Source organism: Narcine bancroftii, chromosome 1 (genome assembly GCF_036971445.1).
Source record: "Narcine bancroftii isolate sNarBan1 chromosome 1, sNarBan1.hap1, whole genome shotgun sequence".
NCBI classification, from domain to species: domain Eukaryota; kingdom Metazoa; phylum Chordata; class Chondrichthyes; order Torpediniformes; family Narcinidae; genus Narcine; species Narcine bancroftii.
This window is the reverse complement of record NC_091469.1, coordinates 374,202,388-374,218,266: the sequence shown is the minus strand read 5'-3', so window position 1 is coordinate 374,218,266 and position 15,879 is coordinate 374,202,388. Positions and strand designations below refer to the sequence as shown.

General features: G+C 42.4%; 2 protein-coding genes across 8 annotated transcripts in view; both read right to left on the bottom strand.

The window, feature by feature from the left end:
* The window catches only part of brd9 (bromodomain containing 9), a 159,107-nt gene that overhangs the window by 9,444 nt on the left and 133,784 nt on the right, over positions 1-15,879 (bottom strand). The gene's annotated exons all lie outside the window — the stretch shown is intronic.
* The window catches only part of zdhhc11 (zinc finger DHHC-type containing 11), a 126,026-nt gene that overhangs the window by 50,272 nt on the left and 59,875 nt on the right, over positions 1-15,879 (bottom strand). The window contains exon 1 of one of the 7 annotated variants that reach the window (XR_011349784.1): positions 6,089-6,461. The exons of 4 other annotated variants lie outside the window; for them this stretch is intronic. Coding sequence is in view for 1 of the 3 variants with exons in the window: in XM_069913321.1 (XP_069769422.1) it covers positions 6,089-6,244 (156 nt within the window). In the remaining 2 variants the exon portion in view is untranslated. Of the gene's footprint in view, positions 1-6,088; positions 6,462-15,879 lie in introns of those variants that run through there. 2 more of the 7 variants (XM_069913321.1, XM_069913326.1) reach the window with 2 other exon arrangements.

Here is a 15,879-nt window from a genome sequence, read left to right as displayed (position 1 = left end):
AAGTAAAATAAGTTATTTGTGCAGAGGAATTGTAGCAATCTTATCCTTGCGGTTATTTTTGAAACTGTTCACTGATCAACTCAAAGCCTTCTTCCTTGAACTCAACACCAGTTTGTTTCCTGTCACCAATTACAATGACTAAAGAATTGTGTGGTAACCTGAAAAAAAAAGTGGTGCATATTTAAAGAGACACCACACCTATGCCAATGGAAGTTTTAAAAGGCATACAAAAAATACTAGGAAGCATTGTGGAATAATACAATGGTGTCCAAAGCACAAACCTATAGGAATTAACTACTAAATTAATGCCTGGCGTCTGACCCACCATTTGGACAACAGGTGATTTTGATTTTAAAAGCATGTCCCCTTTTCATACCTTCGCCCATGAAAAAACCATCAATCTCACATTTAAAAATGCCATTGTATTAATTAAAACTTTTTGGGGACCTGCTCCTAAATATGTGGTGGAGAGCAATGGGGAAGAGAGTTACAGATCATAACTTATGGTGATAGCTTTGTTGCAATAAACAAACAAATAAAAAAAATCACCAGACTGAAAAATGCAAAAGAATCTACTGTATGAAAGAATCTGGCAAATGAGGGTATCTTACAGATCAGAATCTACAGGGATCTGAAAGGGATAAAAGGAGATGGCACAAGTATTAAACAACTACATCATATCTGGTCTTCATTGAAGCCAGAAAACCTTTCCAGATATATTAGGGGAACCAAGGATCCAGCAAACAAGACTTCTAGTCCAAAATAGTACTGGAGAGGTTGGTGAACCTGAAAGCTGATAAAAACATGGGGGTTGGAGATAGAAGCAAGGATGTCTTCTCAGAATTCTGCAGGATCTTGGTGAGACCATGCCTGGAATTTTGTGCCGTTCTAGTCTTCTTGCCCAAGAAAGGATGTTTCCTATTGCGTGAGTGCGACTAGACTGCTTCTTTGGTGGCGAGTTTGCTTAAAGAAGAAAGATTAATAGACTGGCACTGTATTCTCCAAAGTTCAGAAGAATGGGAATAGATTTAATCAAAACCTCCATAATATTGAGAGGGCTGCACATTTTAAATGCTAAAAGGATGCTTCATCTGAGCAATGAGCATAGGGCAAGGGGCGAACAGGATAGAGGGGTAGAACATTTTGGTCGAAGACAAGATGAACCTTTGGAAATCTCTACACCAGAAGAAAGTAAAGGGCTATTTATTGATTTTATTCAAAATATGGATTTCTGAATATTAAGAGAATCAACGATGGTGCTGCAAAATGAATTTGAGATAGAAGTTCAGCCGTGATCTTCATGAATACAGGATCAGGCCTGAAGGCCCAAAACGTCCTTATTGATGAATAATAACAATGAATAATAATAAATGAGCAAAGGATTGGTAGTTCTCCATACCTGGAGTACTGCGTATAGTTCCGGTTTGACAAAAGATATACTGTTCTGGCTTTGAGGTGGTGCAGATACAGGCCTATCCTGGAACACTCTCAAAATGCCTCATTATATGCAGTTCAAGAATACAGAGATGATGCAGCTATCCTCAACAAATCATATCCAATCATTTAGTCTGAATTTTTACTCCTTCCAGGGTAGCAGTGAGTAATTGACACAGACAGCAATATTTAAGGGAATAATGAATAAAGAGCATGTTGATCGGCTGAGAATTAGAGAGATGGGAATAGGTATCAACATTGATCTGTGGGGTCAAATGACCCATTTTTGTAGTGTATGCTTGATGCAACTTTCAATTCTAAACCACTGCAGCATGAAGCCACAACAGCTTCAATTGCATCTCTCATACCAGGTACCGATTTCACATGGATGAAAAGGCTATCAGGTGTACATCAAAACTGAAACCTTCAAGTACCTCTCCTTGATTACACATCATCCCAACCTAAGCTGACTATCATGAATCAGTTCCTGCCTTTCCAAATACAGGGAGATCCTGTCTCTAAAGTTCACTCCAGTAACTTTCTGAACACTGATGTTAGGCTCATCTTCCTATAGTTCCCTGGCTTGTATCTGAAGCCCTTAAATAAAGGCACAATATTAGCCACTCTCCAATCTTCTGGTACCTCACCCAAGGCTAATGATGATAGAAAATTCTCTGCCAGGCCATCACCAATTTCTTCCCTTGCTTCCTACAAAGTCCAAGGACACACTTGGGCTCCAGGGATTTATTCATCTTATGAGATTTAAGACCACTAGCACCACCTCTTTGTAATATGCTTCTGTTTCAAAATGTCACTATTATTTTCCTGGCTTCTATGACCAGGGTAAATATAGTCAAGAAATATTAATTTAAGACTTTGACTCCATTCAAAAATGACATTGATGCTTATAGGGCCATAGTCACCCTTAAGGAATTTTTTGTTTTTGGAAGCTATTTTACCTTATATGCCTCTCAAGCCCATTTTTGCCCTCCTGATGTTCTCTTCAGTGTAAGCTTACATCTCTAATTCTCCTCAAAAGAAAAACCCTCAAGAACATGTAATGAAATGGGTTTTCTGAATGGATGAACAGAACCATGCTGAATGAGCTTTAGTTTATAATTATCTTCGAATCCTATGTCTGGCACACATAACAGTCTTTTTTAATGGATGTGTCCAGCTGAGATTAAAGTAGAAGATCCTGCTCCAAAGATCAAATATCACTCTCATCAGTCAGGAGCTGGCAGGCAAAGTCCACCACTAACCTTGTCATCCTTACACCACATTAGTGTCTGCAGCAACTGGTTGTCCATCACCCACCTCTTTGAAGAATGCTGTTTTGTTAAGAGTCTGTGCAGAAGGATACAGGGATCCTTGTCACAGTTCAAACCCAACAGCAACATTTTAGAGGGCTCTCTGATATGCAGGCTTTTCCCGGGGTTGCATACAGTCAGATATCCAGAAATGCTAGAAGACCATCAACTCGATGAATGAAGAAATTGGGTCTGCCCAAAACCTATTGGTCTTTCAGCCCACGGAGAAGTCTGTCTGAAAATGCTGCTGACTGGCACATTCTAGGCTGCAGGAGTAGGTGCTGAGGGACACACTGAGCCTTGGCACAACCAACGCAAAGGTGCTGTGGGGAAGGATGACTGTCTAGAGTCCTCCCATTACTGGGCATTGAGGGGCTGAGATCGAGGGAAAGCTCCTCAAACAACGGGGGGGGGGGGGGTAGTAAAAACAAGATACTATAGTGGTAGTAATTGCATGAATAGAAATGAAAGCAACAATGTGCAGTGATGGAAATGTAACTAAGGGTGGAAGGAGACTTTGAACAGTTTTCACTTTGTAAATAATTTATTGTGAACAAAGTCTATTTTTGGTTAAAAATTATACTAATCCAGTAATGAGTGCTACATTTGACTGGCTGCTTCCTTTGAGTCGGAGATTTAAACTGAGGCCTCACCCGCACATTACAAGATCCTAACGCGTCATTTTTTGTATAGCAAAAGAGTCCTCAAAATGTATCTTTCAGCCAGTATGTTTCCTCATTACCATTTGTGGTATAATTAGATGTGAATTGGCTGCCATATTTGCTACACTGTAACCACTGGGGTCACAAGGGAGGTGTGGATACTGGGTGACATCATTACAGGGGCTGACACCAAAATGACTGTCTCTAAAAGTTTTGTGCAGTGTTTCAGCAGAAATGTATTTTTTTCATAAAAATATCCCTGTAGTTAGTTATAACAACAAAAACATATTTTGTAAGCCCAGTTTACATGTATCAATATACCTAAAAGGCTAAAACTCGATGCTAATTTACTTTTTGAACCTTCTAATGCGCTCCGGTCAGAGCTGTAATTATTACCTAATTACAATGATGCTTCGAATCTCGTGGTCACGTCTCCACGCACTATAAGCATGCGCTGTTGTTTTCACTGCTGCTGGTGTTTTCATAGTTGCTGCTTTTGTCAAATTTTCAGGTTTTTTAGCTACAATATTGGGGTAATTAATATTTGTGAACCTATATCAATAACTTTTTTGAGAATGAAGTAGTAATTAAAGGAAAAGGAGAAAAATCAAAAAAGGTTTCCACTCAATTACTAATAATATTGTAACTAAGAATGTTGTAATTCTATGTAGAATGATTTTACAAAACAAAATAATCTAAGAAAAATTACATTTCAGCAATTTATAACTATATTTATCATATATTATTCTATATTTTTACAATTATATATTATACATACATTCTGTGATCAGTAAGGGAAATTTAAAGGTGTAATATTAATTTTTCTAGTTTATCTCACTACTATTGCCATTACATTTGGTGATACACGGGAATTACAATTTACAAGTAACATGAGACAAAAAAATATTACAAAGGATTCTGATGGTCTGGCATGGGAGGAGATCCATGGCGGGGGGGGGTGTGGGGGGTGGGGGAGGAAATGACACCATGAGTTACTGCACTGGGTGACACCAACCCTAGTGATGCCACTGACTAGACAGTTTTTATTCACCAACTTGTCACAATGCATTTTCTTAAAGCTAAGTAAGAATTTCTTTATTTTGTTACAACTAATTATTTTTAAATATTTAATTATAATCCCAGCCTAGATAAAATCCAAACATAAACCAGCTATGACACCTCCCTTATTTTTACAATCAGTGATTAGCCTGCCACTAACATAAACCTATTCTCTGAACATATTCTCCCACTTAAGATAGTAGAGATTACTACTGCTAATTTCCACCTTAACATGTCCATTTTGCTCTGTGATGAGTAAGGGATTGCTTAAGGTGGTATGTGGGCGGAAAGAAAGAGGTTGAAAACCACTGTTTTAATCGTACCTAATTGACTCATTATGTGCATGGTTTCATAACGCCAAAGAAAATGGGCCAATGACAATTTTTCTCAAGCAAAGTTTTTCAGTAACAATTGGATCTAGAGCAGTGATTCTCAACCTTCCCTTCCCACTCACATACCACCTTCAGCAATCCCTTACTGATCACAGAGCACCTATGGTACAGGGATTATGTAAAGTAGTATGAAGACCCAACTGCACTGGGTGGGTCACGTCTCCAGAATGGAGGACCATCACCTTCCCAAGATCGTGTTAAATGGCGAGCTCTCCACTGGCCACCCAGACAGAGATGCACCAAAGAAGAGGTACAAGGACTGCTTAAAGAAATCTCTTGGTGCCTGCCACATTGACCACCGCCAGTGGGCTGGTCTTGCCTCAAACTGTGCATCTTGGCGCCTCACAGTTCGGCGGGCAGCAACCTCCTTTGAAGAAGACCGTAGAGCCCACCTCACTGACAAAAGACAAAGGAGGAAAAACCCAACACCCAACCCCAACCCACCAATTTTCCCTTGCAACCCCTGCAACCGTGTCTGCCTGTCCCGCATCGGACTTGTCAGTCACCAACGAGCCTGCAGCAGACGTGGACATACCCCTCCATAAATCTTCGTCCATGAAGCCAAGCCAAAGATGTGAGTGGAAAGAAAAAGGATGAGAACAACTGATGTAGAAAGCAACCTTTTTTGTGTTATTGTTTAAAACCAATTGATATGTGTGATTGTTGAAAAAACAGTGCTCCCACTCAGCAGGTCAAATAGTGTCCTTTATTCGCTCGCCTGCCGACATCTTCCATACCTTGATGAAGGGCTCAAGCCCGAAAGGTCGGTTATGTGTTTTTACCTTTGCTATATAAAGAACACTGTTTGATCTGCTGATTTTTTACTTCTTACACTTTTAATCCAAATTTGAAGAAATCAGATATTGGCAACTTTCTGCAGTTACTTTAAACTTTACTTTGGGATAAACACCAAATAGTCAAAAATTATCAACATGCACACATGAACAGTTCACATGCACAGCACATCCTGAAATACTGGGGATAAACTGAACGGAATAATTCATTTCATATACAGGAAGCATCCTGTTGCATGGGATAGTGGCATCTTTTACAGTATAGCAGTCTACAGAGAATGAAAACAAGACCTCTTAAAAAATATTGTCGAAGAATAATCATTGTTTGTCTTAATTAAATATGGTTTACTTGAAATGATAATGAAGTTCATTCAAAATGATTATTAATACAATTTTGCATTACAGTTGTATATAATTGGAACAAAGGTCATACATACCCAGTGCCAGATGATGCAGCAGCATTGAAAATAATGATGAAAAAATCCGACTTGTCCATACTGGTTCACCACCACGGTGCTGTATCCTTTGAAAGTAACACAGCTTTGAGCACCACACGAGCAAGGAGAGGGTACTGCAGAATGGACTACTGACATTTTCCCAAGGCATCAAGAAATAAAATGCAAGCTGTGAACGCTGTGCAGGCAAATAAACTGCTCTCTGCGCGGATCTATGTCTTCTCAGTACTTCAGCTGCTGTTGTACTCAGCAAGCGAGTCTGCTGTTTTCATGCTTGTAGGCTTGGAAGCAAGTGATGCCCTTCAGTTGGTGCTATTCCACTGTCACACTACCTGAAAGCCCCTCCTCCTTGTAAGCTAGTGAAAGAGGAAACTGTAAAAGGAAGTGGCCAGCTTCACCATATGTTCACCACCATTGAATTGAATCAACAAAAAAATGTAACAATCTTGCATTCTGCACAAGCTATAAAAGATCTGATATTTGTATACTGTCTTTCCAAGTATAACACTTCTCCTTTAAAATAACCTAACATAAACATCAAACACAGATAATATCTCAAGAGAATATAGGGCAAAGGCTCCTTGGCAATGACCCTATTGTTAGAAAAGCAGCACCCTGTCAAGTAAATTGCTTGAAAAACTCAAAAGCTGCAGATTCTGGAATCTTGAGCAGGTCGGAAAGCATCCATGAGAAGAAACAGTTAATGTTTTGGTTGGAAATCTTTATTCAGTAGTAGGTGAAATAACACACTGGAGGGTGAAAGAATCTGGAAGAGGGGCCTTCAGGACACAGAACCATAGCACACTACGGCAGAGACAGGCCTTTCGTCCATCTAGTCTGTCCATGATTACATTTGCTAAAATGATCAGCATGCAGCCCTTTTGGAGACCAGTCTCATCTTCACGTGGAGGACAGCCATCACAGTGTATTGTGGCACTACAAACGTGCTAAATGTAATAGATTTCAACAGTAATAGCAAAGCTCATCACCATAATCTGCAACCTTGTGGGTCAGCACATTTCTCCCCAACCATTTCTATTAAGCTAGGGCACACATGTCAAACTCAGGCCCGCGGGCCAAACTTGGCCCGTGATATAATTATATTTGGCCCACAAGATCATATCAAATATGTATTAGAGCTGGCCCGCTGGCCGCTGCGCCAGTAAAGCGCATGCACAGCTAATACTACAAATCCCAGAATGCTTTGCAAATGCATTGGCGCCGGCCCGTCAGCCCGCTAATTGCCCCCACCTCCTCTCTTTACTTTCATTAGCATCTGCGACCTGTCGCCCAACTCACATGTAATAAACCCCTTATGGAAAATGGCCAAACGAAAAACAGAAAACAGGACCTTTCAAGACATGTGGGAGACAGACTATATGTTCATCATTTTAAAAGACAAACCTGTTTGTCATTGAAGCAAGTTGTTATTTTTTTGACTTGTTGGCTTGTGAAAAAAAATACATTTAAAAGGAGCTTAAAGGCTATAGAGAAATATTATTTATTGAATATTTTATTTTTCATTTGTTAATGCTTCTTCTGGAAAGAGTTTAACCAAAACTATTATTAAACATTTATTTTAATAAGAAAAAGTTTAACATTGCATATGTTGAAAGAAAACATGCAGATGTTGTTGAAAATTTTCAATAAATATTTAGTTTGGCCCACGACTTAGTCCAAGTTTTTAATTTTGGCCCTCTGTGAATTTGAGTTTGACACCCCTGATCTAGGGGATCAAACTTAGAGAGCAGGATCAGGCAACTAAAAATCTTGGGCCACATGCATGAGTATCGGAGCCAGTACCACCAGGCTGAGAAACAGCATATTCCCACGTGCAGTGAGAATGCTGAACGACCAAAGGAACAGCTCACACTAACCATCCGAGACTTTTATATTAACAAATATATTATTTTTGTCCTGTGTGTATTGTTATGGCTGGTTGTGTCTGTGTGTTTTGCACTGAGGACCAGAGAAAGCTGTTTTGTCAGGTTGTACTTATGCAATCAGATGACAATTAACTTGACTTGATAAACAGCATGCAATAAAACAGAATTGATCCATCTCGCAATCAGCAGATCAAATCAAGGCACTGAAGTTCTTCTACATGCTGATATCTATGGTGGTAAACAATTAAACAGCTAATAGGAGGAAACGGCTCTAAAAGTATCTCCATCTTCAATGAGAGCAAGCACAGTATGCCTACACAAGGAAGTTAACTGTTATAAGCATTCAGAATTGCCGAGTGAATGGCCAGCTCTGCATTTTCCCTTGATCCCCACCACTACGGTAGCTGGTCTTCAGCCAAATTCGTTAATTGCATATAATCTGAAGAAACAACAAGAGAAAACTGGATACAAAGCTTGTGAGAGCAGACAACATCACAGTTGTCAAACTAAAGACTTGAATTCCACACTGCTCACGAATACATGCAACTCAGGCAGCTATTGACAATGTGGGAAAATTGCCCAGGGAAGACTTGTTCACAAATAAACCTGCAAGAATAAATCCAATTCAGTTGATGGTTGCCCAATCAATGTGCCGATAATCAAGAGAAAAGTGATGGAACATGTCTTCCGTTGTGGCACCACTCACAAATTTCAACCAAAACCACCCACAAACCAGGGCAACAGTGAAAGGTGAGATCTTTTCATCCCAACTTGAGGGGAGTTCAATGCAAGTCAAAGGTACACAGAAATAGGGAAACGATTAGGGAGTTGATGAGAATGTGGGGAGATTTTAAAAAATGGAGTTAGGTATGGTGTTAGTGTAAATGGGGAGCTGTTGGTTAGCATGGATCCAGTGCTTTCAACATGCTGTACAGGTCAATCTATACAAAATAATATCACAGATCAATAAATATATAAATAAATGGAAAAGCATTTTAAACGTAACTGACAAATATAGAAAAGCAGAAAATTGCAACATGCGTAATATTTAAAAACATGCAATTGCAAGTTTAAATAATTAATTTTACTATACTTCTGTTTTCCTGCTTTGGTTGTATCCCTCTTGATCTAATTAATTCACTGCACCTGTTACCATATTGTGTTACACTATTCAATTCTATCTGGAGTGAAAAAGCAGTGGTATGCAAGGCCACAAAAATCCATTGTGGTAGAAGTGAAACTAAGGACTTCATGGATTCAATCTGCTGGAATCCAAAATATATCCAAAATATATCTAAGCTGGCTCATTACATCATTGTGGATCTATCAGATCATTTATGAAATGAAATATAACAATGACATCACAATAACTGCAGGACTGCTTCGACTTTCCAACTGCACAAAATAGTGACTGAAAAGAAAACAAAATTAGACTTTCTTCATAATACATGATTTACAAACAGAAAACCGTTCAAAATCTCTTCACGCCCATAGTTTTGTATCCATGCATTTCCATCTCTGTATTTTGTTACATTAATTTCTATTCAGCAGCATTTACCACCTCTGTGGCACCTTTCGCTACTACCCTCCATTATTTGAGGGGCTTCCCTTTGTTCTCAGCCCCAACTTACCCCCAGATTGAACAGCCAAAATCCAGCTGTACATGTATGTCTCACTGAATCCAAATCAGAATCAGAATATATTGTCATGAACATGTCACAAATTTTTTTGATGTGCATTAGTATTACAGGTACAACATTGCTTTCAATTACATTTATAAAAACATATACCATATATTGTGCAAAAGAAAAAACGAGGTAGTATCTGTGGTTCATGCTTCATTCAGAAATATGATGGCCGAGGGGAAGAAGCGGTTTCTGTACAGTTGAATGTACATCTTCAGGCTCCTGTTCCTCCTGCCTGATGGCAGCAGTGAGAAGAATGTATGGCCTGGATGGTGAGGGTCCGGAGGATAGAGGATGCTTTCTTGAGACACTACCTCTTGTAGATTTCCTTAATGGATTGAAGGCTTAATGCACATGATGGTGCTGGCCAAGTTCGCGCAATTCTGTAGTCTTTTCTTGTTCTGTGCATTGGCACCTCCATATCAGACACTGATGTAACCAATCAGAATGCTCTCCGTGGCATACATGTAGAAATTTATGAGGTTTTGGTGTGTATTGGAGGATTTAAACCATGATTTTGCTTTAGATTTAAACCATGGTTTTGCTTCTGCAAGGCTGAGAATCAGTAACCTGCTTTGAGACTTAGCAGACATAAGCTAAATTCCACCATGGCGTCCAGAGATGCAGTTATCTGACAAAAAAGAACGTTTAATCTTCCTGCTTGTTAGTATATTGGTCACAGACTGTCAGACAGTGACCTAACCTTGAAGCAAAATAAACCATAGTTTTCAAAGTGATAAGCTAGAAAGTTGTGTTATTCGATAGAAGCCTAGGCATGCTAGCTTGCTCGCTTATCTTTCTTTTTGTGCTGGGAATAGGTGCTTGGGTAAGCAGTTTTTGGGTAATATAAGCCATGGTCCCGCTGCTGAAGTTTAAGACTCTCTGAGAGGTGGCAACATCTCTCAGCAAGAAGAAGAACTTCTAGAGTCTAGCCAACTTCCCGGTCGGGGGAGGTGGAGAAGCTGCTACTGGCGCCCCGACAACCTACTACAAGTGTGCAGTCGTTGCCTCGCCTTGGCAGTTGGGACCAGTCCAGGCATTGATAAGTATAATTGGGAAGGGCTTGCATATTGGAGTTTGATATCAGCTTTAGATTTTGTAATAAAGATTTGTATAAACTGAAGTGCTCTCGCGTGTGTGTCTGTTTTCTTTCGGTAGCTCAAACACTGTGAACAATCTAAAACGAACAAAGTGAGAGGTACAAGTTTACCCAGGCCATGGTGACATAACAAATCTCCTCAGACTCATCATGAACTATAGCCGCTGGTGAGCCTCTTCATGATTGCATCAAAGTGGAAGCCCCAGGATAGATCTTCTGAGATGCTGACACCTGGAAATTTAAAATTCTTAACCCTTTCCACTGCTGACCCCTCGCTGTGAACTGGTTTGTGTTCTCTTGATTTCCTCTTCCTGAAGTCCACTATCAGTCACTTAGTTTTGCTCACGTTGAGTGCAAGATTGTTGTCGTGGTAACACCACTCAACCAGCTGATCCATCTCACTCCTGTACATTTTGCTGTTTATGATTCTGCCGACAACCGTGGTTTCATCTGCAAATTTGTAAATGGCATTTTATTGGTGTCTAGCCATACAGTCATGGGTGTAGAGAAAGTAGAGCAGTAGGCCAAGCACCTGTCCTTGAGGTATGCCTGCATTAATTGTCAGTGAGAAGAAGACGCTGTTTACGATTCAGACTGTGGTCTTTTGATGAAGTCGACAAAAATCCACTTGCAGAAGGAGGTGCAGAGGGCCAGTTTTGAAGCTTGCTGGTACTGTATATACAAGGCTGTTGAAAGCTGGGCTGTAGTTGATGAATAATAGCCTTATGTACATTTTGCCATTTTCTAGCTGATCAAGGGCTGAATAGAGAGCCATTGAGATTGCATCTGCTGTGGAGTGATTGTGATGGTAGGTGAATTGCAGTGGGCCCAGACCTTTGCTTAGGTACGAGCTAATTCTGGCCATCACAGTACATGTTAGTGCTACTAAGGCAGCTCTCTCTGCTCTTCTCGGGCACTGGGATGATTGATTCCCTTTTGAAGCAGGTGGGAATCTCCGACTGCAGCAGTGAGAGATTGAAATTGTCTGTGAACACTCCAGCTCGTTGTTTGGCACAGAATTTCAGTACCCTGCCAGGAATGCCATCTGGACCTGACGCTTGGCGAGAGTTCACCCTCTTGAAAGATGCACATCTTAGTTACAGAAAACAATTTCAACATTAAAAAAGATGTGTTAGAAATTAAAGATAAATTAGGAGCAGACAGAATTGATGGAAGAATGGTGCAGGACAGCATCGTGGGGAGAAATAGTCAATGGTGTAGCAGCTCACCAGAGGCTTAATCAAACCAGCTCGGGAGGTTCCGAATGATGTTATAAAGTCACAATGCGATGACATAATTTGGAATGCGTGGGGTTTTAAAATGCTGCAGGTGACTGAGTAACAACTTTTAATGAACCGACTTGACCACATCTGTTCATCTTTTCGCTCTGCGACATAGATGCTATAATGGTTTGAATCAAAACCCATTATGGGCTAAAAGAGAAAGGTAAAATTACATATATAAAAGGGGAAAAGAAGCTGGGAGAGGGATCCAAAGGAGATAGGACAGAAGGTGTGAGAATTGATTAGCACAGTCAAACCTGATTAGCAAAGTTCAAAGATCTGATTTACTGCCTGAGTCCTCTGCCTGACATCACAAACAACACGGAGATTGCTTATCCTGTGGGCTTATTGATAGCTTAAAAACTTTACTCAAGAAAAGATACATATGCAAAAGAGAGAAATGTAAAGAAGGAAAACAAACAGTGCAGAAAAACAAATCTTCTTCCTTTGGCTTGCTTCGCGGACGAAGATTTATGGAGGGGGTAAATGTCCACGTCAGCTGCAGGCTCGTTTGTGGCTGACAAGTCCGATGCGGGACAGGCAGACACGGTTGCAGCGGTTGCAAGGGAAAATTGGTGGGTTGGGGTTGGGTGTTGGGTTTTTCCTCCTTTGTCTTTTGACAGTGAGGTGGGCTCTGCAATCTTCTTCAAAGGAGGTTGCTGCCCGCCAAACTGTGAGGCGCCAAGATGCACGGTTTGAGGCGATATCAGCCCACTGGAGGTGGTCAATGTGGCAGGCACCAAGAGATTTCTTTAGGCAGTCCTTGTACCTTTTCTTTGGTGCACCTCTGTCACGGTGGCCAGTGGAGAGCTCGCCATATAACACGATCTTGGGAAGGCGATGGTCCTCCATTCTGGAGACGTGACCCACCCAGCGCAGCTGGATCTTCAGCAGCGTGGACTCGATGCTGTCGACCTCTGCCATCTCGAGTACTTCGACGTTAGGGATGAAAGCGCTCCAATGAATGTTGAGGATGGAGCGGAGACAACGCTGGTGGAAGCGTTCTAGGAGCCGTAGGTGGTGCCGGTAGAGGACCCATGATTCGGAGCCGAACAGGAGTGTGGGTATGACAAGGGCTCTGTATACGCTTATCTTTGTGAGGTTTTTCAGTTGGTTGTTTTTCCAGACTCTTTTGTGTAGTCTTCCAAAGGCATATTTGCCTTGGCGAGTCTGTTGTCTATCTCATTGTCGATCCTTGCATCTGATGAAATGGTGCAGCCGAGATAGGTAAACTGGTTGACCGTTTTGAGTTTTGTGTGCCCGATGGAGATGTGGGGGGGCTGGTAGTCTTCCAAAGGCACTATTTGCCTTGGCGAGTCTGTTGTCTATCTCGTGGTCGATCCTTGCATCCGACGAAATGGTGCAGCCGAGATAGGTAAACTGGTTGACCGTTTTGAGCTTTGTGTGCCCGATGGAGATGTGGGGGGGGGGCTGGTAGTCTTCCAAAGGCACTATATGCCTTGGCGAGTCTGTTGTCTATCTCGTGGTCGATCCTTGCATCCGACGAAATGGTGCAGCCGAGATAGGTAAACTGGTTGACCGTTTTGAGTTTTGTGTGCCCGATGGAGATGTGGGGGAGGGCTGGTAGTCTTCCAAAGGCACTATTTGCCTTGGCGAGTCTGTTGTCTATCTCGTGGTCGATCCTTGCATCCGACGAAATGGTGCAGCCGAGCTAGGTAAACTGGTTGACCGTTTTGAGTTTTGTGTGCCCGATGGAGATGTGGGGGGGGGCTGGTAGTCTTCCAAAGGCGCTATTTGCCTTGGCGAGTCTGTTGTCTATTTCGTGGTCGATCCTTGCATCCGACGAAATGGTGCAGCCGAGATAGGTAAACTGGTTGACCATTTTGAGTTCAGTGTGCCCGATGGAGATGTGGGGGGGCTGGTAGTCTTCCAAAGGCGCTATTTGCCTTGGCGAGTCTGTTGTCTATCTCGTTGTCGATCCTTGCATCTGATGAAATGGTGCAGCCGAGCTAGGTAAACTGGTTGACCGTTTTGAGTTCAGTGTGCCCGATGGAGATGTGGGGGGGCTGGTAGTCTTCCAAAGGCGCTATTTGCCTTGGCGAGTCTATCTCATTGTCGATCCTTGCATCTGATGAAATGGTGCAGCCGAGCTAGGTAAACTGGTTGACCGTTTTGAGTTCAGTGTGCCAAATGGAGATGTGGGGGGGCTGGTAGTCTTCCAAAGGCGCTATTTGCCTTGGCGAGTCTGTTGTCTATCTCGTGGTCGATCCTTGCATCTGATGAAATGGTGCAGCCGAGCTAGGTAAACTGGTTGACCGTTTTGAGTTTTGTGTGCCTGATGGAGATGTGGGGGGGGGCTGGTAGTCTTCCAAAGGCACTATTTGCCTTGGCGAGTCTGTTGTCTATCTCGTTGTCGATCCTTGCATCTGATGAAATGGTGCAGCCGAGCTAGGTAAACTGGTTGACCGTTTTGAGTTCAGTGTGCCCGATGGAGATGTGGGGGGGCTGGTAGTCTTCCAAAGGCACTATTTGCCTTGGCGAGTCTGTTGTCTATCTCGTTGTCGATCCTTGCATCTGATGAAATGGTGCAGCCGAGCTAGGTAAACTGGTTGACCGTTTTGAGTTCAGTGTGCCTGATGGAGATGTGGGGGGGCTGGTAGTCTTCCAAAGGCGCTATTTGCCTTGGCGAGTCTGTTGACTATCTCGTGGTCGATCCTTGCATCTGATGAAATGCTGCAGCCGAGCTAGGTAAACTGGTTGACCGTTTTGAGTTCAGTGTGCCCGATGGAGATGTGGGGGGGGGGGCTGGTAGTCTTCCAAAGGCACTATTTGCCTTGGCGAGTCTGTTGTCTATCTCATTGTCGATCCTAGCATCCGATGAAATGGTGCAGCCGAGCTAGGTAAACTGGTTGACCGTTTTGAGTTCAGTGTGCCTGATGGAGATGTGGGGGGGCTGGTAGTCTTCCAAAGGCGCTATTTGCCTTGGCGAGTCTGTTGACTATCCCGTGGTCGATCCTTGCATCCGATGAAATGGTGCAGCCGAGCTAGGTAAACTGGTTGACCGTTTTGAGTTCAGTGTGCCCGATGGAGATGTGGGTGGGGGCTGGTAGTCTTCCAAAGGCCCTATTTGCCTTGGCGAGTCTGTTGTCTATCTCGTGGTCGATCCTTGCATCTGATGAAATGGTGCAGCCGAGCTAGGTAAACTGGTTGACCGTTTTGAGTTCAGTGTGCCCGATTGAGATGTGGGGGGGGGGCTGGTAGTCTTCCAAAGGCCCTATTTGCCTTGGCGAGTCTGTTGTCTATCTCGTGGTCGATCCTTGCATCTGATGAAATGGTGCAGCCGAGCTAGGTAAACTGGTTGACCGTTTTGAGTTCAGTGTGCCCGATGGAGATGTTGGGGGGGGGCTGGTAGTCTTCCAAAGGCACTATTTGCCTTGGCGTGTCTATATTCATGTGATAAATAATGTGCAGAGTAAAAGTTCTTAAATGAGTCTCCGATTTAGTCTGTTCTCTAGGAGTCTGACAGCGGAGAGATAGCAACTGTTCCTGGACCAGGTGGTATGAGTCATGTAGGACCTACACCTCTTTCTTGACGGTAGCAGCAAGAACAGAGCATGTGCTGGATGGTGTGAATCCTTGATGATTGCTGCTGCTCTCGGTGGGGAGAATTTTGCCTCTGATGTACTTGGCTGGTTCCACTACATTTTGCAGGGCTTTCCACTCAGAGGTATTGGAACCCCCATACAAGGTCAACAAGCTTTCCACTACATATCTGCAAAAGTTTGTAAAAATTTCCAATGTCATTCCAAATCTCCACAAATTCCTGTGGAAGTAGAGGTGTTGATGTGCTTTCTTCTCA